This window comes from Pararge aegeria, chromosome 24, assembly GCF_905163445.1.
Source record: "Pararge aegeria chromosome 24, ilParAegt1.1, whole genome shotgun sequence".
Taxonomy (NCBI): domain Eukaryota; kingdom Metazoa; phylum Arthropoda; class Insecta; order Lepidoptera; family Nymphalidae; genus Pararge; species Pararge aegeria.
In genome coordinates this window covers 6,988,674-7,016,591 of record NC_053203.1, presented here as the reverse complement: position 1 = coordinate 7,016,591, position 27,918 = coordinate 6,988,674, and the positions used below count along the sequence as shown (strand labels likewise).

The 27,918-nt window shown below is 36.6% G+C and overlaps 2 protein-coding genes across 11 annotated transcripts in view; one reads left to right on the top strand and one right to left on the bottom strand.

Annotated features, from left to right (window-relative positions):
• LOC120634667 (transmembrane and coiled-coil domains protein 2) overlaps positions 1 to 15,605 on the bottom strand; it is a 66,481-nt gene extending 50,876 nt beyond the window's left edge. For all 10 annotated transcript variants that reach the window (XM_039905405.1, XM_039905408.1, XM_039905407.1 and 7 more), the window contains exon 1: positions 15,439 to 15,605. The gene's annotated coding sequence lies outside the window, so the exon portion shown is untranslated. The remainder of the gene's footprint in view (positions 1 to 15,438) is intronic.
• Positions 15,606 to 16,696: 1,091 nt separating this feature from the next.
• Positions 16,697 to 27,918, top strand: part of LOC120634432 (dual specificity tyrosine-phosphorylation-regulated kinase 2) — a 214,323-nt gene continuing 203,101 nt past the window's right edge. The window contains exon 1 of the mRNA XM_039904988.1: positions 16,697 to 17,761. Coding sequence (XP_039760922.1) covers positions 16,982 to 17,761 — 780 coding nt within the window. The 5' untranslated portion in view covers positions 16,697 to 16,981. The remainder of the gene's footprint in view (positions 17,762 to 27,918) is intronic.

Here is a 27,918-nt window from a genome sequence, read left to right as displayed (position 1 = left end):
GATGCCCCAACCCATTGTACCATGTAAAGATTTAATTGGTATCCACAGGAAATTATTATCAACGGGCAATGACTCATTCCCTGCAGCCGTCTGAACGATGCATTAACTCATATCATTCATTCGCCGAGTGTCAAAGTTTAATCATTCATCTTTTTAATGATCACAAGTACACCGTTGTTATTTCATATCGAGGATTGCAATATATACGTTGTTTATACTGTTATGTAACGTGTATATGTCGTAAGTTACACAACATGTAATTATTATAATTATTATTGTTCTTTTAATTAGTATATTTTCTTATTTTCGTTGGCTTAGTACAGATATATTTATTTCATTTATTTTTATTATTTATGTACCAAAAACCCTATAAAAGATCTCTTCCTACCACCCTAAAGTGGTTTTAAAAATTGAGGTTTTAAGTACCCCGATTTATTGAAACGTTAAAGTAAGGTTACTATAAAAGTGAGATATTATTCTAATTACAGGTTTTTATTTCATTTTAAGGCGCACGGTTTTTCACTTATCATTAAGAAAAGACAACCATATGAACAATTTTCTTCAAAGTCTACTGGTCTCTACAGGACACGGGTCAACACCCACAATGAGAAGGGGTTGAGGTCGGAGTCCACCACGCTAGCCCAGTGCTGATTGGTGGACTCCACACACCTTTGAGAACATTATCGAGAACTTGCAGGCATGCAACCCTTACGATTTTTCTTTACCGTTATAGAAAGTGATATTATAATTACTTAGAACGCACATAACTTTAGAAAGATGAAAGTAAGTGCTGGGATTCGAACACGGCCCCCCCAAAGAGAGGTCGAGCTCCTACCCACTGGGCTATCAGCGCTTTAAACTGTACAGTTGACAAACAACTAGTACTAGGACTTCATAGCCGTATTAATAAATAATTCGTTACCTCTAGTCTAATACCGACATTACATCGTTCTATTTTTACCTCCATACAGATATCTGTGATAAACATACCAATATTTTATTTAAAGAGAATATAACAATGTAGCACTTATGCGAGAACTGCTAGAGTATATTTTCCTTTAAACGGTACCACTTAGTGTTCTCACATCAGATATAGTATTATAGCACGTATGTTACTACACATTACGTATTATTTTCCTTCTATCGGTTAACAATCGTTTAGAGGTTGTTATACGGTTCACGGCAGAAGGTTGGGGTCAGAATGGCAACAGACAATGTGGGTCATACCCAAAGAGATTTAGTTTAACGGTAAAGCGGCTATTGCTCGATTGGCAAACTTACGCGCTATCAATTAATTGTTAAACCGAAAAATTCTGAAACACTTATTTTTAAGTTGAGCGATCATCAATGTCTTATTCGACTAAGTGGCTGCGTAAACTGCTAACACAAAGACAATGTTGAATAATCGATCGTCTGTAGAGACGCCAGAATTACACTGGAAAAGCTGTGATAGCCTGTATCCTTTATGTTGGAACAGACTTCTATGTTCGGCACGCTTTCCTAAATTTCCGGAGTTAAGTGCGTTTTAAGCATTGCTTTAAAGGTACAGGAAAATCATGACGAAATCCGCATGCCCGAGAGTTCTTTATCTCTTCTCAAAGGCGTGTAATGACTACTAATCCGTACTTTAAACGTTTGATATTAGACAAAACATCGTCATTTTCCTCAGGCTATTGATGTACCACTGCTTGACAGAGGCCTCATAGGAGAGAGGCATTAATGGCCCGTCAAGGCGCTCCGAGCGGTTTGACCAGCTGTAATGATTCATATCGTGTAAACTCGTTATTTAAAATTGAACCTGTATTTTTAAGTGGCGTGCAATAAAAGTGTATCCATTCATTAATTAGAGAAAATAATCAGGGCAGACGCCTTTACATGCCACGATTATGGCATATTATATTGGATTAACTAGTCATTAAACATATATTTATTTAAGTATTGATATATTAATTTTATGAGTATATGTGCACCACCAAACAATGTTCTGTATTTGTTTTCTTCGCCATTGGTTGCCTGGAAGAAATCGCTGTGAAGCGATAAGGCCGCCAAATTGTATACATTGTTTTGTTATACTTTTCTGTTTTTTACGTACTTTTTGTAGTGTGCAATAAGAGTATATTCATTCAGTCAAACCCAGGACCTCGTTATACGTTGTCAACAAGCTAACTTAAAGGCCACAGAGGCCCTTACAATAAAATACAGCCAGTTAAAAAAAGGTTAGACAGCACGCGTGATCGAAATACGAGATAAACTATTCTGTATACAATAGTAGCTCTACTTTCAGATTCATCTCTATGGTCGGACCCAAATATTCATTCTCGTGGGAAATTGTTTTGTAATGCCTATAAGCCCTTACGGAGGGACATAATCAGTTTCATTACAATGAATTGTATCCTTGTATTTTCGCATTAAATCTATGTGATTTCCTAAGCGCTTGAATCTAAGTCTGGACGACCTCGCTGGCGAAGCGGTGAGCGCAGTTGTTTTAAATTGTAGTCCCGGGTTCAATTCCCGTCAGGAGCAATTTGGGAATTTATAATTTCAGAATATTCTCAGTTCTGGTCTAGTGGAAGGCTTCTGCTGTGGCTCGTTACCACCGTACCGAAAAAATACGTGCCGCTAAGCGATTAAGTGTTCCGGTACGATGTCGCGTAGAAATAATAGGTTAGCCCGCTGACATCTTAGACACCATCATCACTTGCCACCAGGAGAGATTGCAGTCAAGGGCTTACTTGTGTGGAATCATCAACATTATCATATCAACCCATTAACGACCCACTACAGAGCACGGGTATCCTCCCACAATGAGAAAGGGATAAGGCCGTTTTCCACCACGCAGGCCCAGTGCGCATTGGTGGACTCCGCACACCATTAAGAACATTATGTAGTTCTCTCAGACATGCAGGTTTCTTCACGATGTTTCCCTTCACCGCTGAAGCAAGTGACATTTTAATTATTTAAAACGCATATAACTTAGAAAAGTTAGAGTGCGTGCTGGGATTCGAACTCGGCCTCCCGAAAGTAAAGTCGAACTCCTACCCAATGCGCTATCACCACTTCTTGCAGTTGAATAAAAAAAATTAACACACAAACAAACTCGCTACAAACATACAGACTTGACGTTTTCAACTGCTAAATTTTAATTTAGACGTACTTTTTGATTTCTTGACCTTTCTCCGTAGCTCGTAGGTACAACTATATCTCCCTTCATTTTTCAAAGTCGGTTTAGAGACTTAACTTTAACAGATGCCCCCCCATTACAGCGTTAACGACATCGCAAGCGCCAGAAGCTGTTCAACGGAAATATATATGAAGTTATGCCTTGAGTACGAATGGCAATAAAGATTTGGCACGAGTATTATAATGACATTTTGCGAAATTTCATATTCATAGCTGCGCTTTCAGTTCGTGTGGACAAAACATTGTGTATATGTTAAATATTTCTTTTTGTGGGGAATCTTGCATAAGGAAGTCCTTAATGAGTTTTTTACAGGTTACCCGAGTTGATTGCTAGTGGTTAACCATTTTTTTTTTTATTTATTTATTCAGAATATTGGTAAGGGTACAGAATTGACACAACAAACATGGTGCCGCGATAACTGTTGCAGTAGTATAAACTTTGTCGCAACGATTAACGCCCACCTCCAACAATAAATGTATATCTATATATATAAAAGAGAAAGTGTGTGGGTATGTTCCGTATAGGCTCCGGGAATAACTTTCAGGGAATCTCCGGATTGACCTGGCGAGTAATCCTGTAAAGTTTGGTGACGATCGGAGCACTCCTATTTTTGAACTGTCAAACTGTCAAATACAGCTTTTATTTACTATGATGATATTCTACTGTTGGGTGTACATGGTGTAGATAATGATCTTCACCCGCTTGACAAGAGAATAAGAAATAAATGATTTAATATATTATGAAACTGAAATAAAAAAAATTAATGATGTAAGTTTATTGTTTTAATTAAAATAAAGCAAAATCTAGCCCGGCGAAGCGGGCTGGGTACGCTAGTTACCAATTAAACAAAAGTAGTCGAAACAGAGTAAGACCTCGCAGGGCTTGCAAGGATAACGTCCTGCGAAGTGCCGTCGTGTGTCCATCGGTGTAGGTGTGAAGCCTCATGTGCCTGTAATAACACCGGCAACCACTCCGCTCAGACCGGCACAATAATGCTGCTCGGATGCAGTGACGAGCATGAGCTGTCGCTCACGGGATATCCTGTCGGATATCCCGTGCGAACTCTGAGAGACTGTGTGCTCGTCAATCTTTTCTTTTTCGGATGGACACTCGCCGATTACCACCTGAGGGGTTGCTACGGCGTCACCGGGGGAGCGAGGCGAGCGCGAGAGCTCGCCATGAGAAGAGCCCCAGGGCTCGACGACATCAGGGGAAGGTGGGAGACGTCGACCCGAGGATGCCTCCTCTTCCTTGGCTCGGTTCGACGTAAATTTGACTGTCCCTGCTCGTCAATGCCCAACCCTTATCTTATATAGTGGTTCACTTTCTATTATAGACAAGGAGAAAATGCCAGATTTTCAGATACAAGGCCTTTAGGAATTCACTAGGATGTGCAGTGGCGTGCATTGAGGGTAAGCACAGGGTATGCACTGAGTGAGCAGATGATATACATTTAATATATATAAGATATAGGATTAAAAAACGTCGCTTTAAGTGTTACATTCAGTACTGTTGAGTAAAACTTAGAATCTCATGATTACCAGAAAAAAAATCGCAGACGAATAATCCAGACTTCCATACTTACTGATATTATTAAAGTGTTTTTGTTTGTTTGTCCTATCTTAACGCCCTAACTAACCAATCGACCAGATTTTTGGAATAGAGTTAGTTGAAAACACCAAGAGTAACATAGTTTACTTGTTATCCCAAGTGGTTCCCACGGGATATGTAAAATACCGTTTTAATCGCGGACGTCTTAAAAAGGCTGGCAACAGGTAGTATAACTATATACCTATCGCGAATTGCTAGTTAATTATACGACATTAAGTAAATTTTTTCTTCAAAAAATATTCAAATCAGGTTAACATCGACACCGTGTCTAAAGTAGTTGACGCAGTGTTACATGTAGTTGTGACACAGAAATTTAATCGTTCGTAACTAAGGATATGAGTTTACACCTGATCGCATGACACATTGTTATGATTTATTTAAACAAACTACTCTACTTTGACCCTCTTTAGTAATAAACGACACATATTAGTGGGCGGTATCTATAGCCTAGTCTCCCTTTCGGGGACTAAGTTTGAACTCCGGCACGCAGATATAACTTTTCGGAGTTATGTGCATTTTAAAACGCTTTTAAAAATCACTTGCTAAAACGGTGAAGGAAAACATGTGAACGGAAACTGCATGCTTGAGAATGCCTCCATAATGTTAACATAGGCGTGCGAAATCAACCATGCCAAACATGGCCAGCGCGGTACCCCTTCTGATTCTGAGAGACGAAAAAGATCGCTATATATATACACATATATATGTGACCTTTTTTTGGAAAACCAATGGTAACAGCTATCGAAGTGAGATAGATCATAAATATGAATGAATACACTTTTATTGTACACGACATAGAAAAATTATAAATAAAAATTTAACAAAAAGTATACAATTTGGCGGCTCTATCGCTACATAGCGATCTCTAAATAATGAAATATAATTATTAAATGTATACCAAAACATATATTAAATATATATCAATCTTACAACGAATAATTTACTAAGAATTTACTTTTCGGCAGGCAATCGCCATCCAATTGGCCATATTCACACACTTATGTCTTTCTCTGGATAGACGTATCAAATGCCCACTGGCTATACTTATAAATATGGAACTTTTATAAGGCTATAACCCAATTAGTTAATAGATAAGACCCGGTTCGGCTAGACAGGAGTGACGAAATAGATTAGTGATTAGAATTGAAGACGATGAGGACGCGGGTATATGGTAAAGTTAGCTATATATCAATACTCTTTAGAGAAATATCTGTAAAAATAAAAAAGTGACAACAATGTCTCGCTGTTTTAGCTGTAAATTCAATACACTGAATTTTTATCTAACGAACGTTCCGCTAGCAGCAGTGTCTGAAATGGTGTTGACGAATTTAAACTTTAGACAATGTTGTTATACTCTGTCTGTACCGTTGTCAAAAATTAATTTGGGCGTATAAATCTCAAAACATAATTAGGCAAAATTACACGCTCTTTTCAATAGTTTATAGATGTTTTTTTTTTAATTTTGGTGATGAATTATATTCGTTAACTTTAAGCCAAAGCTGTGAAGGTTCCAAACGCACCCGCCTCGGACAAAGAAGCTCAATATAGCAGAGTATTTTGCCACCATCATTAATATATATCCTATAACAGTCTGCTGGACTAAACATCTCTGCGACGGAAGTGTTTGTTTTTTTTTATATTCCTCTACAAGTTTGACCTTGACTGCAATCTCATCTGGTGGTAAGTGATGATGCAGTTTAAGCTGGTAGCGGGCTAACCTGTTAGGGAGTATAGTAGTTATACCCCTAATCGGTTTGTACGCGACATCGCACCGAAACACTTAATCGCTTAGCGGTTCGCCTTTGTCGGTAGGGTGGTAATTAGGCACGGCCAAAGCCTCCTACCATAATCACCACGCTGCTGGACAGACGGGTTGGTGAACGCAGTAGATGATAGAAGTAGCATAGAGGACGATGCTGTCTGATATCCGTTCCATTCGCTTAGCCGCGTCACCCGCGGAAAGATTGTCAGTCAATGTACCAATATTTGAAGTTGTGTTTAACAACCTTAATTTGATCGTTTAAAGTTAAATGATTTAAGCTACGATAAGAGAAGTAGGAAGTATTAATTTTTGTAAAGGGAACGATGGGGCTGATATTCTTATTGTTAAGAAAAGTCCCGAATAAATGAATGACCACCTAAGAACGCTAGCAACATTAGTCACCTTACACATTGCAATTTTGCGCACTAAATCTTGCGCAGTCACACAAATTAATAGGTCTGCTATTGCGTTATTCAACCGCCCCAGGTGGTTTATTCACTTGGATATTGAACGAACAAAGAATGAACTGTAAACCGGAACAGTAATAGTCTGTTCGTTTAGAAATTTCCTAATTACTGCGCCTGTCATCATGAAAGATGGAAGGGAACGTATGCAGATTTTGCGGAGATGGACTTTGTGAACTTTCGTCATACATGGCTATCATTAGCACGACTTTTACATATTATCCTACAGTTTTAAACGCCGCACGGTACTTAATGCCAAACGGGTTTAAATGACTCCTTTCCACTGACTTGCTTTGGTTTAATCGGGGTATAAAATTTTTGTTTTCTGTTTTTGCTGTGCTAATTGTAAAGGACACTGGAAAGGCATCAGTGTGTTCTTATTCCTGACTTCCGGGAGTAATACATGATGAAAATGGATTGTAGTTCTCAATATGTGACGAAGATGGATTTTTGTAGTTCCCCATATGCCAGGAAGACTGAAGTTACCAATATGTGGAGGAGATAGATTTTCTATTTTCCAATGCGTGATTAAGATGGATTTTTATTATTCTCAGCGTGTTATGCATTATTGAAGTTCGAATTCCGAATACCTAGGAGATTTCTGAGAACGCGGGTATCTTGAGATTTTCCCATTGAATTGACATTACTTTACTCTCTCACTCGCACTCAGTGCGTTATGCACAAAGTGAATCGTTCCCGGAACTTCCCAATACGCACTGATGGTGGCGCAGATAGAGTTTCGTGTAAGAATCCCACGTAACGCTCTCTCCCGAGGAAGTCGTGTAAAACCAAGACATTTCCCTTGTTAAAAGTACTGGGCAATTAAGGCCAATTGCCCGGTACTTTCTTGCGTTGTGTCTGTTAATATTTACTAAAGCTTACGACTATAAGTTCACGCGACACTTAGGGCGTTATCATCACATCAACCCTTGACCGGCCCACTACATGCCACGCACAACATAGTGCGGTATGCGCAAAGTGAGTAACCTTCATCATCACCAGCCTATTATCCAGTGTTGGACTAAAGGCCTCTCCCAACTGGAGGATATGCCCATAATCACCAAGCTGGGCTGGCGGACTGGTGATCGCAGTAGTTGGTAGTAGTAGAATAGAGGAAGCTGCTGCCCGCTCTCCGTTATATTCTCATAGTCGCCTCGTACGACACCCGCGGGAAGTCGATAATTCTGGTCTGCCATCACCACACGGCAATAGAGTAACCTTACCTTTAAATGATCTACCGTACCATGTCAGTTGAACATGCGACATTGTATTGTTTGCAGATTATACATCTCTAATTTTTAAGACTGATAGGAGTAAAGATAACTCTGACGAAGTAAACCGTGTTATGTCGCATGTGTCGCACTGGTTTACAGTTAACAACTTACTTTTAAATGCAAAAAAAACAAAGTGTGTCGAATTTATCTTACCAAATGTAAAGAAAATTGATAAAAATATAATGATAAATGGTGAATCACTAAAAATAGAGACTTCCACAGTTTTTCTGGGCGTGACCTTGGATAATAAGCTACAGTGGGGTGCCCATATAGATTCACTAGCGGGTAAACTAAGCTCGGCTGCCTACGCAGTCAGAAAAATTAGACAGATTACTGACGTTGAAATAGCTAGGCTAGTTTATTTTGCGTACTTTCATAGTGTTATGTCCTATGGAATCTTGTTATGGGGTAAAGCAGCTGATATCGAAACTATATTTATATTGCAGAAAAGAGCTGTACGGTCAATATATAAACTTAAATCACGCGAATCCCTCCGTGAGAAGTTTAAAGAAATAGGCATACTTACTGTAGCTTCACAATATATTTATAACAATATAGTATTTGTAAGACAACATATTAGTCTTTATACACAAAAAGTGGACATAAACAGTCGACTTACAAGAAATGGTCATAAATTAGTGTCATCTGCATATCGTCTGCGTAAGGTACAGGGATCATTTGTGGGATTGAGTATACGCTTTTATAATATGATTCCTAAGGTGATTTTGGACCTGCCAATGCACAAGTTTAAAGAATTTGTTAAAACACATTTATTAGAGCGAGGTTACTATACAATTGATGAATTTTTTAATGACAAGGTTGCTTGGAAGCATCCGGCTCCGCTTTCAGCTCTCACAAGATAGAAAAATGAATGTTAAAATACAAAATGTAAATTGTTGATGTTGGAAAAGAGCAACTGCTGAGTTTCTTGCCGGCTTCTTCTCGGTAGAATCTGCCTTCCGAACCGGTGGTAGAATCACTACAAACAGACAGACTTGACGTTTCAAAAGTGCTTATATTAGGCCTACTTGAAATAAATGAATTTTGAATTACATTGTGTCTATTTGTAATTTTTTTTCTTGTAATTTTCAGAAGGCACAAATTGCAGGGACAGTAAGTTCACGCACTACTTAATGCGTCACTTACATTGTGCCCGTGGTTATTAGTTGCACTGTTAACATAATTGCGTTCTTCCTGCGAACGCGAGTTCCGGAGTAAACACGATTATAATTTAGACAGTTGTAATTTAGATTTATCTCGCTAGCGAATGTAGAACATGTCCGCTTAATGCTATTTTGGATCTATTATAAAGCGTTACTGCATTAGTTATGAATGAATGAATGAATATACTTTTATTGAACACAACACAGAAAAAAAATGCAAAAAAGATTAGCAAACTCTTCCGGGCTAAAGGCATATTAAGAAAAAGCTGTAGATGCATATATAGGTGGTACATTAAATAAATATACTAAAAATAAATATTTACATACATATTTATTAATAATATTATTATATATTACAACTATTAGTGATCCGCCTTAGCACTTTAGCACTAACTACTATTACTGTTCTCTTTGTGTCTTTTCTTTCAGTGCTTTATTGCAATAAAGTTTTTTTCTATTCTACATAGATATAATTCTTCAAATGTGGAAAAGCCGTGATAGCTAAGGCTTCGGTCTCCCTTTGCGGGGACCGGGTTCGATCCCGACAAGCAACCTTAAATGGAGTTTCCGGAGTTACATTTAATTAAAGCAATTAAAATATAACTTTCTTTAACGGGTCTCTTCTTCCCACAATGAGGGTTCAGGCCGTGATCCATGGAGAACTCTCACGCATGCATTTCCTCACGATGTTAAAATCGCACATAACTTAGAAAAATTAGGGGTGCGTGCTGGGATTCGAACTCTGCTCTTCAAAAGGTATTTCGGGCTTCTACCCACTGTGCTTTCACCGCTTCCTTATTGTATTAGTAAAGGTATATATTTATAGATTGTTTTGTTTGTAAATTCATTTTTGATAAGTATAATTATTTGTTGGCAGCAAGAACGTCTTAAGCGCCACGAATACGCACATTGATTACGTGATTATACGAGAAAAACCTGCTATTGCCCTTTGTATTATAACTAGCTAAGGAAAAATATATTATGTGCCTAAAAGGAATAGAAATCCATTGATTGCACGATATTAGTTCTAAAGTATCTCGTTTGATATAATTTAAAGTAATTAATTCACTTTCAAATATTTCATGAGGTGGCACTTTTGATGCGTACATTACACAAAAAATGTTTACATGGTAGAGAGAACTTAAAACTGAAGCGACGAAAGATCCGAATGCGCAAAGATCTAAGGTCTAAGAGGCCATCCCCACACTGCTAATCCAAACTATTTAAAAAGCAACCAGATCATACATATTACATACTATGTTCATCAAATTAAAAAATGCATCGATGAATTACGATCCATTGCCGAAAGACGTAACAAAGTCACGCTGTATAAACTTTAAAAAAAATCTACCATTTCTTTCCGTTTAAAATCCTGAACGAATTTTTATTGAATAGTAGCGATTGTTTGGTGAGCAAGGAAGTCAACTAGTACTTCTTGGTCTAGGTGTAAATACAAATTTGGTGCAAGCGGTTGTAAAATTCAAGGCTAACTTAAGTTCCACTTCTCAAGAGCTAAAGCTAATTATAGAAAATCGATACTGTGTATGGATACAGCAGATAAATGGATTTTGTAACATTTGAAATAATTCTATGTAGTTTCAATAGCTAGTTATACTGGTAGTTCAATTGAGTGTATTCGAACGCAATATACATATATGCTTATAAGACTGTCTCGCTGGTTTAGTGGTGAGGTTTTTAGTCTGTAGAACTCGAGGTTTTGGGTTTGATCCCCGGGTCGGGGCAATGAAGAGTTTTGGGTTTTTCTATCAAAAATGTTATTACCAGCCCGGAGTTTGGTAATTCATTCGCGTGCCTTGAGGAGCACGTTTAGCTGTCGGTCCTGATCTCTCTCCGGTCATGCCGGAGCTGCCGGCCCATCTGACTATGAGAGTGAAGGAATAAAACTCCTGCGGACACCTTTTGTTTTCTCAGACTATAAAGTATAGCAAAATTACCATTTCCAATCATATCAAATAGCTTGCAAAGCGAAAAAACGGAATTGAACGCTGTGATGAGGGCTTATGTAATCTTACCAGAATAAATAATAACGTCTCTATGTAGTATAGTTTTTTTAAAAACAGCCAATAACTCTTTACTTAGATGAGCGCTTCGCTTTTTGAATGTTGTCGAATAATAATTATAATTATTTCACCAGATCTTTACGTTTGCTTCCAAGGCACGAAAAAAAAAAGAACAGAACCATGTCTCTAAGAAGAAGTTTCTCGAAAATTGGCAATAAATGTTTTCAATCAAACTTAGTCGGGTAAGAGGTTAGCTTTTTAAGGGATTAATTATTTTACCAAATAACTATTTGAATGCATTTTCTTACGAGATCGCCGAAACTGACTCGGAATGCCGGTTTTGATTTAATTATTAAAGCTTTTAGAACATAACATATTTAAGAAACCTTTTCCCTTGAAATCGTGAAACTGGGGAGTGGCTATGGCATAAGTCCAATGGGGAAGTTTCCGAAGTGAGACCATTAAGTTTTCAGTTCTCATGCCAAGAGACATAAAACATCTGGTACAAAGAGTTAACTTAGTTAATAATTTAATCCCCTGCATATATGAATGCGCAAAGTACCTATAGTTTGAGTGGATCTATGTTTATTTTTAGAATACAACATTGTAAGTATATTGGATTAGAGTAGAAATGAAACGCGGATAAGTTCTACTTAATCATTTTCATTTGGTGATAAATAAAGAATGATTATTAAAATGTGGAGTACACCACCAAACCGCATTGGAGCAGCATGGTCTGTGCTTAAAATCTCTTCAATGAGCGATGAGGGATTTCACATTAAAAAAATTACAACTATACTGTCCTAAATAAACAGTGACCTTTTTTCGCTGTAGAATACTGAACCAGGTAATGTCCCAGATAAACTGTCAAAATAATACCATAAATTGGTAAAAAATTATAAAAAAAAACTATTAAGATAAACAAATCAATAGATTAATGTCAGATAGTTAAAATTATTAAATCAATGTTTGGTGTATAAGAAGCATTGTCTGCACAGCGCGGTGCGGATGCATCAACTCAATAAAAGCGGTCGTTTATGGCAGCAGAAAATTTTGACTATGCCCTTCAAATCTCTAAATGCAGAAATTAATTTTATAATTTTTTATGAGTGGTGAAGTAAATTTTAATTAGTTAGATCGGATAGATTAAAGGGGGCTGTTATATATTCAACGATAAAAAAAAAACTGTTTATAATATATCAAATAAAACAACCAGACTGCTCATCCAGAAATACCATAGACAAATAACTCATGTCATAAAAATTCCAGGTTGATTGACTCATACATTATCAAGCACGGCATAACTTCAATAAACTGATAATTTCTATCTTATCTAATTTCCCAATACCAATACAATTCCCACTATTTTAGTGGTAGGCCTTATCTATAATATTATGATACAACCAGCTTTCGCCCGGCGACGTCAGTCATGTTCGTTTTGATTTTTTTTTACTCCTGTGTGAACTTTCATTTTTCATGTTCCTCATCACGATGCTACACATACAATGGTGTGCACTTCGTACACGAAAGCACTGCCTACTTTACAATTTGGATATAACTTGTATAGGTAGGAGGAGGATTTTGCTATTTATGCAATCGTCCGGTTTATGCCTTTGCTGGTCAAAGTTATCATGAATGGTTTCTGAAATTTAAGCTGTCAAAGTTGAACTAATAGCGCCATCGATGAATAACTTAAACTAAAATTAAACATACAAATTAGCTTTTTACTTAAGTCCACATATACCTAAAAAAGCAGTACACCTTAAATATAGGTGGTAGGGCAAAAAAACTGTACCTAAAGAATCACATAAATACTGCGAAATCACCTGACTTAGATGGTTTATATCCTATTGTCTTCCAGACTTTGGTTGGTTTATTCATGAATTAGATCATTAGTTAATCAAACAGCTTATACATCAGGAACCTGGTGACGTACAACATTCTATCCCTTAATACTTATTATCGGTAATTGTAGCTGATTAATACAGGATTTATGTGTTGACTCTATTTTATTAAAAAAAAAAAAAAATTCCATTGTAATTTCTTTAAGCCCCTTTCAAAGTATTGCTTTATAATGTATTATCATCACCATCATTATCTCTTTAGCCAAATTCTAGAAATATTAATATTCTGTCCTAGGCAAAGGCCTCCGCTGTTATAGGAGAGAGGTATTATGAATTAAGGTTAATTGCACTGTATCGTTGATAGCAGGGTTTGGACTCAAAGTTCACTTTAGGGGGGCCTAGTTCAAATCCCAACATGCACCTCTAACTTTTGAAGTTATGTTGCTTTTTAAACCATTAAAATAAAATTTTCTTTAACAATGCAGAAAAACTAGCTGGAAACATACAGTACACACAACAGGAAACATAAACAATATTAACACACAAACAACACATTGAATTAGTTATAAAGTGACACTTTATAAGATGGCATGGCAAGCTCAGTAGGGAAGAGTTTGTTGTATAATGAGGAAAGAAACAAAGTGAAAATACCCCAGTGACAAAGATAAAACCTCACTTTGTTAAGCTTAGATTTTGTACACCCGAAGAAGTTTCTACTAGAAATGTCTATAAACTTAGAATGAAGATGTTCATAATCACTTTACTATAGTTTATACAGTGCATATAAAACTGGTTTTGCTTATATAACCTTAAGATTATCCCTTGGATGACTAATAACAATACAATTTCAGTTTTTATGTACTCTCCAGCACTACTGGGTGACTCAGCAGTGGATTATAAACAAAGGAGATGTTTTTTTAACATAATAATGTATGTGCTATGATAATTACTTGAATTTTTAGACATTTTAATTGGCATTAAGTTTGTTGTCTATCTATCTACCTTCTGGTTCTTTTTTGGAAGCTATTTTGTGTATTGTTCCACACTGCACTGAAAATGTCACATTTTAATTTTGATATTGTACTTGGTTTTTATTGAAAGTCTTTGTGCTGATTTTGATGATGATCGACAATTTTGATATCTTAATAATAATTAATATTGAAAATACTTTGTGTTTCAATTTTTCTATAGCTTATTTAAACCTAACAAGCACTAGGTTAAATGCATTGTGTTGGTTTGGAACTATTAATACTGTTAATAGTTCCAAACCAACACAAGTAATCAGCAATGCAGGTTGGCGGGTAGCTGTTAATATCATGTGAAAGAGATATTAACCAGCACATATGGCTAAACATATTCTATAAGAAGTTGGGTGGACACCAACAATTTCCAGGCTCTGTGCTAAACAGAAAACCAATACTGCACAGTTCTTTCTCCAACCCCCAGAATCAAAACAAGGTCTTTGTCATTCCTAGTGGGGCATACTAACCAATACACCAAAAAGGCGGTAGATTGTTTTATGCTTAATTATAATTGTATAAACTCATTGTACCGTTTTTCTTACACAAATTATATAAAATTCATTTAACTACCGGGTAACATGTATCTGTTTCAAAATGTAGTACTATAATTGTCATGTTCAGGAATATCGCTTCAAGAGGGAATAAAGAAATGCAGTGTTACTGAAAACCTGATGCTATATGCACAACAATAATATTTTCACTAGCACTACAATACCTACTGGCTAGAGTCCAAACATTATAAACTTATAAGCATGTGCATATAAGTTACATGGTGACAAAATATAACTGCATATTATATCGATGCCTAATTACCTTGAGTATTTCACGTTTTTACGCTCTTATATTTGAACTTTAGACGGGTTTAATCAATATTATAAGCAGATATGGACAAAAAAAATATTTCGAACCGAAAATAATTGTACATTTACGAATTCATGTTTATGATTATAAATTACGTGAGACATGTAGTTTTAACGTAAATCTTAGTTAAATAAATACGTATACCGGAAATACAAAGATTCGATTCCTTCGCATCAAAGTAGTTAGGCATGACAAAAAGAAATCACTGCAATACAATAATTATAAGTAAACTTACATGTTCTTATCACCAAAAATTATCTTTATAACTTTTCAATACACTGGTTGGTTACACAATAGTCTCTGTACATGTTTTTTCGCGAAAATAAATTATTATAGTTACGATTCTAAAATGACAGAAAACAAGGGAGTGAAAAAAGACGTCTACATTGGATGGATGATGCACTATTCTTTACCGAAGTACAATGACTACTCAACAGATGGCGACACCATCCAAATAAACCATAAACAATGAACATCCTGGCGTGAGACCTAAATTAATAGATAAAAAATATTATTAAAAGTAACATTATTCTGTTCTTGTAAATAACTATCAAGGTGTGTGCTTTCTTCAAACATACTTCATTAGGTAATTTGACTAAAATTTTGTTGTTAACATATTAAATCACTATGGAATGTAAAAATAATTCTAAAGTATGTAAGATTTGAATAAGTACTGCTCTTTTAACAATTTTTCATTACAGTCGAAGTCTAAAAGTAGTTCAATAATTTTAACTATGTTTCTTCCTGGAAAAGGCGCATGACATTTTAATTCTGTGTCATCTAGAAATTAATTTACAACAAAATAAATGGAATAGGTATTAAAGATAATTTTGAAAAATTTTATTTTAAAATTTGATGTGATAGATGATGAACTTCGTCATCTTACTATTAACCAAATGGCCGTAGTTGGTATTTAAACATATTGAGAACCTAGGAAAGAGATACCTTTCTTAGGTCCTATAACGAGCTGATCTTTTCTACTATTAAGTGTAACTAATATTTATATTGAATAAAATAAGGAAGTTATGTCATGTAGGATATTCTTTTTCAAACTATTCCAAATAATAGAGCCTAGCTTAAATTTTTTTCAATTTGAAGTTTTTTACGAGTAACATCTTCATAAGATATTAATAAATTCAATTAAGTTTAAAACAATTTCAATTATACTTTTTTCTAGTACTAAGTTTCCTAGGTATTGGAATAGAAAATAAAAAGAAAAGATAAATTAAAATAGTTTATTTGTATTTATTAATTATCTTAAATAGCGTTCTTTAGATACAATAATAGTATAAAATATAGCTTGGCAACACCGTCTTTTTTATTTTTAGGTCTATCAAAATGACTTACAAAATTTTTAAGGCGCCCTCTGGGAATCGACGTGGAAACCGCTGAAATGTATTTCCCTCTCCTTCGCACTCGCATACTTTTGCCAGCCGAACGGTTCAATGACTCTGGCGACCAGTTTCTATTTAGTCTCTGGTTCTGTCGTCGGGTCGACCCGCAAGGAAGGGTTCTTTGTTTGCGTTTCACGTTCGCGTCGCACGGTATCATCTGTGACGGTTCCATCGTATCGTGTCCGAGACGGAATGTGTCTTAAGTGGAAGCGTGCTTGTTTGTCCCGCTCCACGTGAAATGTCGCGCAGCGCCCTGAGGTGGAGTGCAGCGGTGCGAGTGCAGTGAGGTGAGGTTCAGTGCGGTGCAGTGTGTAGGGTGTGTACGGAGCGTGGGTCGGCACGGCCACGGCGAGCGAAGCGCGCGGCGCTGGCGGCCGCCCGGCCATGACCGGCGACATGCCCCTGGGGAGCGCGCACGCGTTCGGACGCGCGCTGCTGCGGGATGCCCTGCCGCCGCTGGAGCCCGGGGCGCCCGCGCCGCCGGCCGCCGCACAGCCGCCGGACAAGCGCCCGCCGGCGGCCGCCGCCGCCAGCCCCGAGCAGGTCATGAAGCTCTATATGAACAAGCTCACTCCCTACGAACACCGCGAGATCTTCGACTATCCGCAGGTGTACTTCATCGGCGCCAACGCCAAGAAGCGCCCGGGGCTGGTGGGCTTCCCCAACAACTGCGAGTACGACAACGACCAGGGCTCGTATATCCATATCCCTCACGACCACATCGCGTACCGGTACGAGGTTCTCAAAGTGATCGGCAAGGGCAGTTTTGGCCAGGTGGTAAAGGCTTACGACCATAAGAAGCGCGAGAACGTGGCGCTTAAAATGGTGCGCAATGAAAAGCGCTTCCACCGCCAGGCGCAAGAAGAGATCCGCATCCTGGAGCACCTACGTGAGCAGGACAAGGATAACTCTATGAACGTCATCCACATGTTCGACTCGTTCACGTTCCGCAGCCATACGTGCATCACGTTCGAGCTGCTGTCCATCAACCTGTACGAGCTCATCAAGAAGAACAAGTTCCAGGGGTTCTCGCTGCAGCTGGTGCGCAAGTTCTCGCACAGTTTGCTGCAGTGCCTGCACGCGCTCAACAAGAACCGCATCATCCACTGTGACATGAAGCCAGAGAACGTGCTGCTCAAACAGCAGGGACGCTCCGGCATTAAGGTCAGTCCACTACTTGTGTAATACAAGCGCCTATAGTCTATAATTCCAGTAACCTTACCCTGTTGCTCGGCTAGCATAGGCAGGAGAAATTTTTCTACCCTAGCATAGGGTCCAGGGGAAAGGATAAGATTTTATCTTGTCCAACAGCTTTAAAACTCTCCGTGCATTTGTACGCAGTTGGTAATAATATAACGTGGAATAATAAATAATATCTCCTGCGTAAGCTAGTCAGAAATGGTATCCCCCGATTAATTCCATTCACAAGGGATACAATTTCCTTGTTCAGCTCCTAAAGCCAGGGCATTGGAAAAGTTTACTCCCGCTTTATATTACACGTTTATAATTTCCACCCATGCTCGGAGAGTGGATATAACTCATTGGATAGAAGCAGGCGTTACTTTGCGGAAATCCATAATAGGTATATTATGAAAATTAAGCTTAATTTGCTATACTCCGCGAACTACTTACACTATACTTTTTTCATGGATATAACTCCTTTCCCCGTGGAGAAAAGTCTTGCCTTTGGCTCTTAAATGAATAACTAGCACGTATATCTGCTAGTACTAAATTAAAAAATACGCAGGCTTTGCGGAGATCCATAATACCCTAAGCCTCACTAAAAAGGAAGATGATAACATAATAATGTGCCAAAAACAAATAGGTATGCTTTAATATAACTAGGCCTACATTACGGGCTCTTTCAAACTTAAGTTTGCCAGCCGCTAATTAAATAAGTACCTAAGCGGCGCCACTTTGCGGAAGTCCATAAATACATTGATAATACACAATGAGCTTCACAGCCTTATTCAAACGTAGACAAGTATGTGCTTAGTAAAGATTGGTAATGTTTTGTTTTAAATGTTTTTAAAACGTTTCAGTCTTATCTGCCACTAATTCGTAATGTAAGACACTAAGTAGAGACGAAAACATTAAAATTCTTACTTAGGTATATTGTAGATTTGAAAGTGTGTTCGTTTGTTTGTTTGTACTTTCTTTGCGCCCTAACTAAGCAACTTATCAACTTAATTAATATTCAGCTAGAGTTAGTTGAGAGGACGTTGAGTACCAAAAGCTACTTTTTATCCCAGAAAAAAAGACTGTGTTATCAAACAGTAATAAACGCGGACGAAAAACGCGGGCAACAGCTAGTCTTAAATAAAGAACTTCTCCCCGAGGTAATTACATATTTTTTTTAATACGGCGGTTCGCATTTCATGAATATTAATTAACACATATCTTGGCGACTGTGTTAATTATTTATATGAAATATTTGACTAATAGCACCTGTATATAGGTGGGCGTACGGAATGTTGTCAATTGTATTAAGTTTAGGGATATTATATTGAGAATATATATATATTACTAGATGTAGGCGACACCAGTCATTTTGAGATTTTTTTCACAATTTTTTAATTTTTTTTTTTTTCAATGAAAACTATGTACTATATTATTTCTAGTACCTCCAAGATTATGTTTACAAAGTTTCATGAGGATCGGTTCTGTAGTTTTCGTGAGAAAGCGTAACAAACAAACTTACATTCACATATAAATGTGTTAGTAGGGATATACATACTTATGATATTCATAATCATCGTCATCATCAACCCATTACCGGGCCCTCTACAGGGCACGGACCTTGTCCACAACTGGCCAAATGCGGATTGGTAGATTTCACATTATGGAGAACTCTCAAGCATGTTTTACAGGTTTTTACTCGCGATGTTTTTGCTTCACCGTTGAAGCAAGTGATAATTGAATGCTTAAAATGCACATAACTCCGAAATGTTAGAGTTGCGTGCGTAAAACTGAGCACTTATTTTATATTAAAATATATATAAAAAAAAACCATCGATAAATTTAACTAAAACTTATTGCACTATATGAAATTCTATTAAATGTTTTTTTTTTCTACTCGACTTAATTCTAGCGGATTTTATACCTGATATTTTACATCGATATAACTAATATCACACAATAATAGGTACCTAATTCAGTTATTAGGTTCTCGAATAGCCCAAACACCTGTTTCGTTTACGAGATCGGCAGTGTCGGACAAAATCGATAGCACCGTTTGTTGTGAACAGCTGCCGGGCTTATCGATATCAGCTGGCCACACCCGTCCACTCACTCTCCCGCACAAGCCTGTCTCCGTCCACGTATCTTACTTGGTCAGTTAGATTTACAAGTTTTAATTCAATATAGGCGTAATATTACCCAACTAAGTGCATTCATTATTACGATATAAAAAAAAACAATATGTTTTCTTTTACGAATATTATATAATTATTTATACAGGAAACCTCATATTCGATTCCATACGTATCAAGTTTTAAAGCCCACCAACCCAAATGAAAGCAGTGCGGTAGGTATGTGCTCCAAAACCACCTTACCTATTAGAGGGGCACAGGGCCCAGTTGTGGGACGCTAATAGGCTAATGGAAAAAACGATTGTACTACTATTGTATATATATTAAAACCAGTAACATCTCGGCAACGTTAAATACAAATAGTTACACACATACGCACAAACGCGGTTCTTGTTGCGTGTGCGTACAGTAATGATAAACGTTATCTGAACGGGTTATAAAGACACTGCGACGTGCCAGCCACGCATCTAGTTCTATTTTAGAGCTTCCCGATTACGTTTTAGTAACACACGCCTTGTTGTTAAAGCTGAGAGCGCACTGTGGTTTCAAAATTCAAGTAGTTGCTTCAGTTGTTTAATTTTGTCTTTGTTCATAATAATGGTTTAATTTGTTCGTTTTTGTTTACGCAAATAAAATATTAATTATTTTAACGGGGAAGGAAAACATCGCGAGGAAACCTGCATGCCGAAGAGTTCTCCATATCATTACCAAAGGCGTTTGAAGTCTACCAATTTGCACTAGGCTAAAGTGATGGCCTAACCCTCATTCCGAGGGTAGTCCCGTGCCCTGTAAAATTAGTTTTTGATGATTATAATGAATTCATTCTAATGAAATATATTAGATATTACACTTTGACCATTGCATGGGTTGATTAATGAAACAATAATGGTTGATTTCATGTTAAAATAAATATTTTGTAATAATTAATAGATTCATTTATATGAAATGGAATCAATACTTCATCTAAATATTAATCTGTGGGTCCGATTCCCGCAACTGGAAAATGTTTGTGCGATTGTCATGGATGTTTTTCAGTGTCTGAGTGTTCTGTGAATCTCAAATTTTATATATTTATTGTACATATATTATTCATAAAAATATTCATCTCATCGTCTGATGTGTCTATTCTCGTAGTGTATTTATTAATTTATTAAATCAATTAATAAAACAACACACACTACCATGTATTTGACATATGTATATAAACGCAAAATCTAGTATTTTTTAATTTTTTTTTTTGGATTATAATTTGCTTTGACAAATTGACAGTGCAGCCTTAGCGAAATCGAATCGTCGATTAAACAAGTATAGTCCTTGAGAATAGAATCTTAATAATGTTAATTAAATAACTAAAACCTTAAATTAGGGTTGAATTTAGATTAATAAGCCAACCAGTAGTTTATTTAAATAAGCCTGCGGAGGAATAATTTTGTTCCATGAAAAATAAAAGCAATGGGCGTTCGGTTTAATACAGTTATTTACGTCAGAACTCGGAACGCATCCGTGCGGTTTCGAAACTCGAATCTAAACCGTTGGGAGATTAAAAAAGAGTCAATGTCAGTGGTTGGTTGCAGGCAGACAAAAAGGTAAAAATAATACAATTTGCGCGAACCTTCCACCATTCACTATGCAACCGAAGTTTGACCTACAAGTCGATGATTTAGTTAACATAGCGACTGAAGTGATTTGTGTAACAGTAGCTGCAGCCCGCGACTTCGTCCGCGTTTGTTGCAATATTTTTTTTGTTTTCCCCGACTCAAAATATACTATGTCCGGTCTCGAGGGTGAGAAATTTTATAAAGATCGAAAGAGAATCTAATTTAGTTAGACCTATGTTTTCGATTATATTCGAGTGGTCATTATATATAAAGTTGTTACACCTATCTTTTTACTTATTTTAAATTGTTAGCATACATTTTTCAGAAATCTTATCACAGTGGACTTTTTAAATTATATAATTTGATTATCTGAGAGTACCTCCCAAATGTCAGTGCGTTGACAAAAATACCACTGCATAACTATTCCGACGTTATGCCACGATTAGTAAACTGGTCCTTGAGTGATTTCACAGTATTATTAGTTAATACTTAAGAATAAATTCAAACACAGCGTAATGTTCACAAATTTCGCAGCCACTTGCAACGCATAACCCTGACACGAAAATGCAGTTATAACAATATTAACCTAAAATCGATGAAATTGTTATAAAATAACACGTTTACCCAATTTGACTGAAATTTAAACAACTGCGCGTAATATTTGAACAGGTGAGACCTACTTCGATGGCACCTACCCAACAGATATACCAGATAAGATTAGGGTTGGCGCCTGGTGTACGTTTTTGATAAGAGTTATTGGTACTTTTAACCGACTATGGGAGGATAATTTGCTTATAAGTGTATGAATTTATATTTAGATGTCCAAACTTTTTTGGTATCAAGAAATAGGCCTAGTCGGTGGCCACATTAAACTCAAACGCCCTTGATTCTATTCCACGGTCACAATTGGCGGTGTTTCAGAGCCACCGTGTAATCAAGACCACTACGATGGCCACCGACTAAGCCTATTTGTTAGACATAACATCTTTGTTATTCACCAGGATTCACAACATTTTATAGTTTTAGCTTACTTGTTTCAGCTTAACAAAGCTTAGTTATAGATTTTTATATAAATTGAGGATGTTATATGTTATATATTTATATCGGTATTTATGTTATATATTTTATTTGTATTTATATGTAAAATATTTATATATATATATATATATTTTATTTATATATTTGTATAATTTTAAATCTTATTTATTGCACCACCTACCTCTTTTCTAGGTTTTTTGCTTTTACGCCATTGGTTGCCTGGAAGGAATCGCTATGTAGCGATAAGGCCACCAAATTGTACTCTCTTGATATGTATTTATATCTCTGTAACTACTTTTTTTTTTCTTTGGTGTACAATAAAAGTGTATTCATTCATTCATAGGTTTATACGTGACGCCATTATAAATTAATCAATCTCTTTAAGGTTATTATTGCACTTTATTGTGCATTACTGTATCGTTGCCCTAGCGGAATTGGCATTTTCAACAACGGATCTCAGGTTGGTGGCAATTTTATCAAAATCGGTTGAGTAGTTTGCGTTTTAGGTCAATAATAACTAGAAAAAATATGCCAAACCTCGTATTTTATTATTTGTATAGATGAATAGCATTACTTAATTACAATTTAGTCGGTTTCATATACTGTCAAAATTTGTTTTTAAATAATAATTAGTTATCTTTTTTTTTCTGGTATGAATATAGACTGATTTAGTGTGCTTTTCTTGTGTTGTTAGGTTATAGATTTTACTATAAATCTATGATAGATCTAGCCACGGCTCATGCGAAACACGTAGCGGTAATTTCTTCTACAACCGGTCTCGCAACACGTTTGATAGTTTGTTATTTAGTATAATTTTAAAAACTAGAAAATTAAGTATAAAATAATTTTGTCTAGTATTTAAAAATATTTGCACTGTTATATATTCCCGTCACCACTTGTATTATGTTTGCATTCTGCAGTTATGAGTTGAAGGAGTAAAAGAAAATTAAAATTGAAAAAAGGGAAAAAATTAAGATATTTTTGAAATCTACTATGGCGAAGTGTACTAAGTAGTTTTAGAGTCTTTTATGGGAATAAGGCTTGTTTTCACTAAATCTAGGCATCGCCTAAATAGAATGTCGAATAATAGAATTTATGCGATGTCTATAGAAAAAACGTTTCACCAACTAAAAGCGATAATTGGTGATTGATGTATGTCTAGAAATCTCCTTAGGTTACGTGTTACTTTTTTAGGCATTGCCTTGTTCTTCGTTAGTGAAAACGGGCAATAATATCTTTTAACCTAAACCTACATGTACAACATTTCATCCAAATCCGTTCAGCCGTTTCTGTTACAAATATCAGCATATATTCAAAAAGTTTAACACTTTTGAGTTTGATACAGTTCTATACAATAATAAATTACAAACGTGAGTAGGTATTGATAACATTGATAGCGCAGATAAGCGGATTAAATGTGTTCTAAATGATAAAGTCTACTTATGTCATTCTGTCATTTCATTATATACAGTAAAATTCAAGTGTCTGTTTGTTGTGTCAAATTAACGGCTGATTAATACTCAATCACACATTGAATTTAGTAGTGCTATCTTAGTCCAAATCTGCGATGAAATGAAAATAAAAAAATATTAATTTTTTTTCTCAATTTCATTAAAAAAAAAATAACAAAGGATAGCAATACTTAACTTAATCTGCTGTTTTAAAATATTGGATAACATCATAATTATCTTCGTTATTATTTTTAACTTCGTTCGTTACAAAGACACACTTAATTTAATTTAACAACTAAAAACCCTCGAATACAAAGTCTACTTTCTAGATACTTGTTGGCTCAGGTTCAACGGTTTTAATAACTTCCTACTTTTTGTCATCTCATCTGTCCACCTATCAGCCAGCAGGGGGTGTGCAAAGTTGTTGGGAAGAAATACATTTGAATGATTTTTGTTTACAACTTTAACTACCTTCACAGATCATAGCACCGTGAAGGTTTTACGTAGAAACCAAGGTTAAAAATCCCTTAAAACTTTTTGTTACATACGGTTAATACCTTTTTATGTCCGTACAATAGCCTTAGTACAAGATTTGCTCACTGGCAATCGGGTAGTCGTTTTCGAATATCGCAATACTTGAACATCCGATTAAAATGGATCTAAATTAGATCCAATTGCATTAAAGCTCAAATTTGCCTACAATTCTTCAGCTCGGGCTTTTGTCACAACGTTTGTATAACAAAAACGGAGATACCGGATTTGCGATATGTAACATTTTTTTAAACTACTTAGATAAGGTCCATTTTACTTTTACGATACGTTTGTAATGCGAAAACTCGTTGATAGCGAGCGAGCAAATCTTGCACTAAGGCTAGTCTTTTGTGCGGGAGTTGATCTGGAGTTCGGCGTACTGCAGTTTTTTCAACTTTTCTCCGAAATGTGCGTCCAATTTTCGAGCGCAGGATAGTTTTTTACAAACGCTTCGCGAATTCGCCCCGCGCGCTCTGCAGTTTCGCTTTGCCGAAAACTATTACCAGATTCCGCTTCACATTCCGCCTTGACGTTTCTCGTCACGTCTATAACGTGAACTAATCCTTCCAATTTGGCAAATGACAAAGCAAACTGCAAATGCAAGCGTAGCCTGAATAAATTTTTTGGGTCGCAAACTATTCGGTGAAAATACCAGAACCTGAGGTCTGTCTCGTCGCTTTTTTGTCTCCGAAACATGACAATGCTAAATATTAACAATTTTTGTTTTTTTTTTTTAGTTTAGCTCTTTTTTTTTGGTCTAGGAGTATGAACCATGAAGTATGAATCTTGCCAAACTATAAAGGAAACCAAGGTTTTTTACGAGATGCACCGAAGGCTTCCCAGAATATTTATCCACTAGCCGGGGCCATATTAATAAACTTCGCATAACGTCGGAATAACTGTGCAGTGTTTTTCGCTCTGCAATTTTTAGTCCGTCCTGACTGCTGAAGTGCATATCTGTTCAGACGTTATGTCCCGATCATTAATTTAAAGCCCACCGTTTGTAAGAAGAAAGTGACTTTCCGTTGAATTACTTTCGCTCGGTAGGTAATAAAAATGAGATTTTCAATTATAAAGTTACGTTTAATGTACCTCTTAAATTTTAAATGTTCTAAATTACTTTGGCATCTCATTCTTGTTTTGCCGCTTTATTATGATTGTTTACATAGCTGTAAAACCAGAGTAAATAAATAGATAAAGAAATGTATACTACGATACATACTCGTAGTTCCATAGCCTCAAAGTAAGTGTAGCTTGTGTTATGGTTACTAAAATGACTGATAAATATTCTTATGATTAATATACATAATATACAGACAAACACCCAGACACTGAAAAACATCCGTAATCAACACAAAAACATTTTCCAGCTGTGGAAATCGAACCCACGACCTTGGACTCAGAAAGCAGGGTCTCTGCCCACTGCGCCAATCGGCCGTCAAAGTGTTAGTCAGAGTTGGTAATATTTTGTCATCATACTCGGCGTAATAAACGGCACTGCCAAAAGTCCACTTTCTTGGGTGTGAAGGATTTCAAGCTTATCCCATCAGCATTGGATCAGCATAATGGAGTATGCTGACCCAATGCTGGTGCGAGACTATGTTAATAAGACTAATTTCTATCAAGTTTTGCCCAAGTAAGGAATAAAACCCAAGAGCTCGTGATACGTATTCTGACATTCTAACCACTAGACCACATAGGCAGCCACTGAGGAGGGGTAGTATCTACTTTAAATATATTATATGAAACGAGTAAGTATCTGTTTCATTAAAATTGGATACGATGCCTTTGTCTCTATGGGTGGCTGGATTTGAATTGAATAAATTTTCAATAGTTAATTATTTATGTCTATTCTATAGAACAATGACCTTAATAAAGGTTTTCTTGTCCAAAGTATAAATTAATATTATCAACGTAGCATAACTAGAGTTTCTATGGAAGGAAGCAAAAAGCGTATGGTAGAAATTAAGTCGTCGATCGCATCCAATGAGATGTTACTCTTAGAGCCGGCACTGTCTTAGAGATTACAGTTAATATGTTTCAACTCCAATGACAAATATGTCCAAATTTTTGGAATGAATCCCGAGTTCAATGATAATGAAGAATAATGTTTACAAGGCAACTACTCTCGCGGAGAGTATTACGACTTAAACAACCATTTTCCTAAATTGAGTATAACTGATACTAAGTGGCGTGCACTGGCTTCCTTACCAAGGTATGCATACAGCAGGAAAATTGCATAGAATGGCGAAAATCCTCCTCCTATACGACCTATATATAAATTATAGTGTAGGCCGTGCTTTTGTGCATGTATGAAATGCACGCCACTGCTGATACTTTATTGTAGTAGAAAAGCTTTTTCTAACAGCGTTCTTCTGAGGAAGTACTATCGCCATGTTTATTACGGACGCTAAGAATCATTGCTGTGTTCTGGTCTGAAGGGCGATGGCTCCTAGTGTTATTGCAGGCACACAAGGCTAAGCACCCACGCCTTAGGTTGATGGACACTACCCGGCATTTTGTAGGACATGTTTATTGCATGCTCTGCGAAGTGATGCGCTGTTTATACGCGATGATTTCATATTCACCATCGGGGGGCCAATCTGCTTTGTCAGTCAATTATGCCAACTTTTTAAGAGCGGTGTCTAGTATTTCCGTTCAAATGACCTTGTATATTGTGCCATTCTATTTGTCATAACATCTCGGTGATCGCAATGGAGTATTCGGCACAAATTTATAGTTGCAAATATTTGCTCTCGGGTTCCGCGCGCCCGCAATGAAATTAAGCGTTCGGACGCAAATTGATGTGTCAATAAAATGCTGACGCGGAATTCCAAATTATAGTAGTAGGTGTGTTGTTTGCTCAATATTATTAGTCTAAATATCTATTAATCTATATTTCTATACTAATAAAACTAGTATTGCTTGTTTACTTGTAATGAATAAACATTGGAACGACTGAACGGATTAAAATAATCCTTTGACTATTAGCAAACTATATTATCCAGACGTAGCGTAGCGTTGAATTTAAGTAAGGATATGATTTCAGCCTGAAATAATGGTAGGTATTTGTTAGCTAAGATCAGTAGGAGCCCTTGCGAGCAGTGGCGTGCACTTCATACATTCACAAAACCACTGCCTACGCTAAAATTTATATATATATAACTCTTATAGGAGGAGAATTTTATGCAATTTTCGTGCCGTACCCTGGTAAAAAAAACCCAGTGTACGCCACTGCTTACGAGGCTAACGGTTATTTGCGCGATAATTGATTTATTATATATTTATTTAAAGATCGGTTAGTTACTTTAATATTAAATACATGCACGTTAATTCATATTGGAACAGCGTGGAGGGAGTTAGCACTCAATCTCTATTGCAGGAGAAGATGA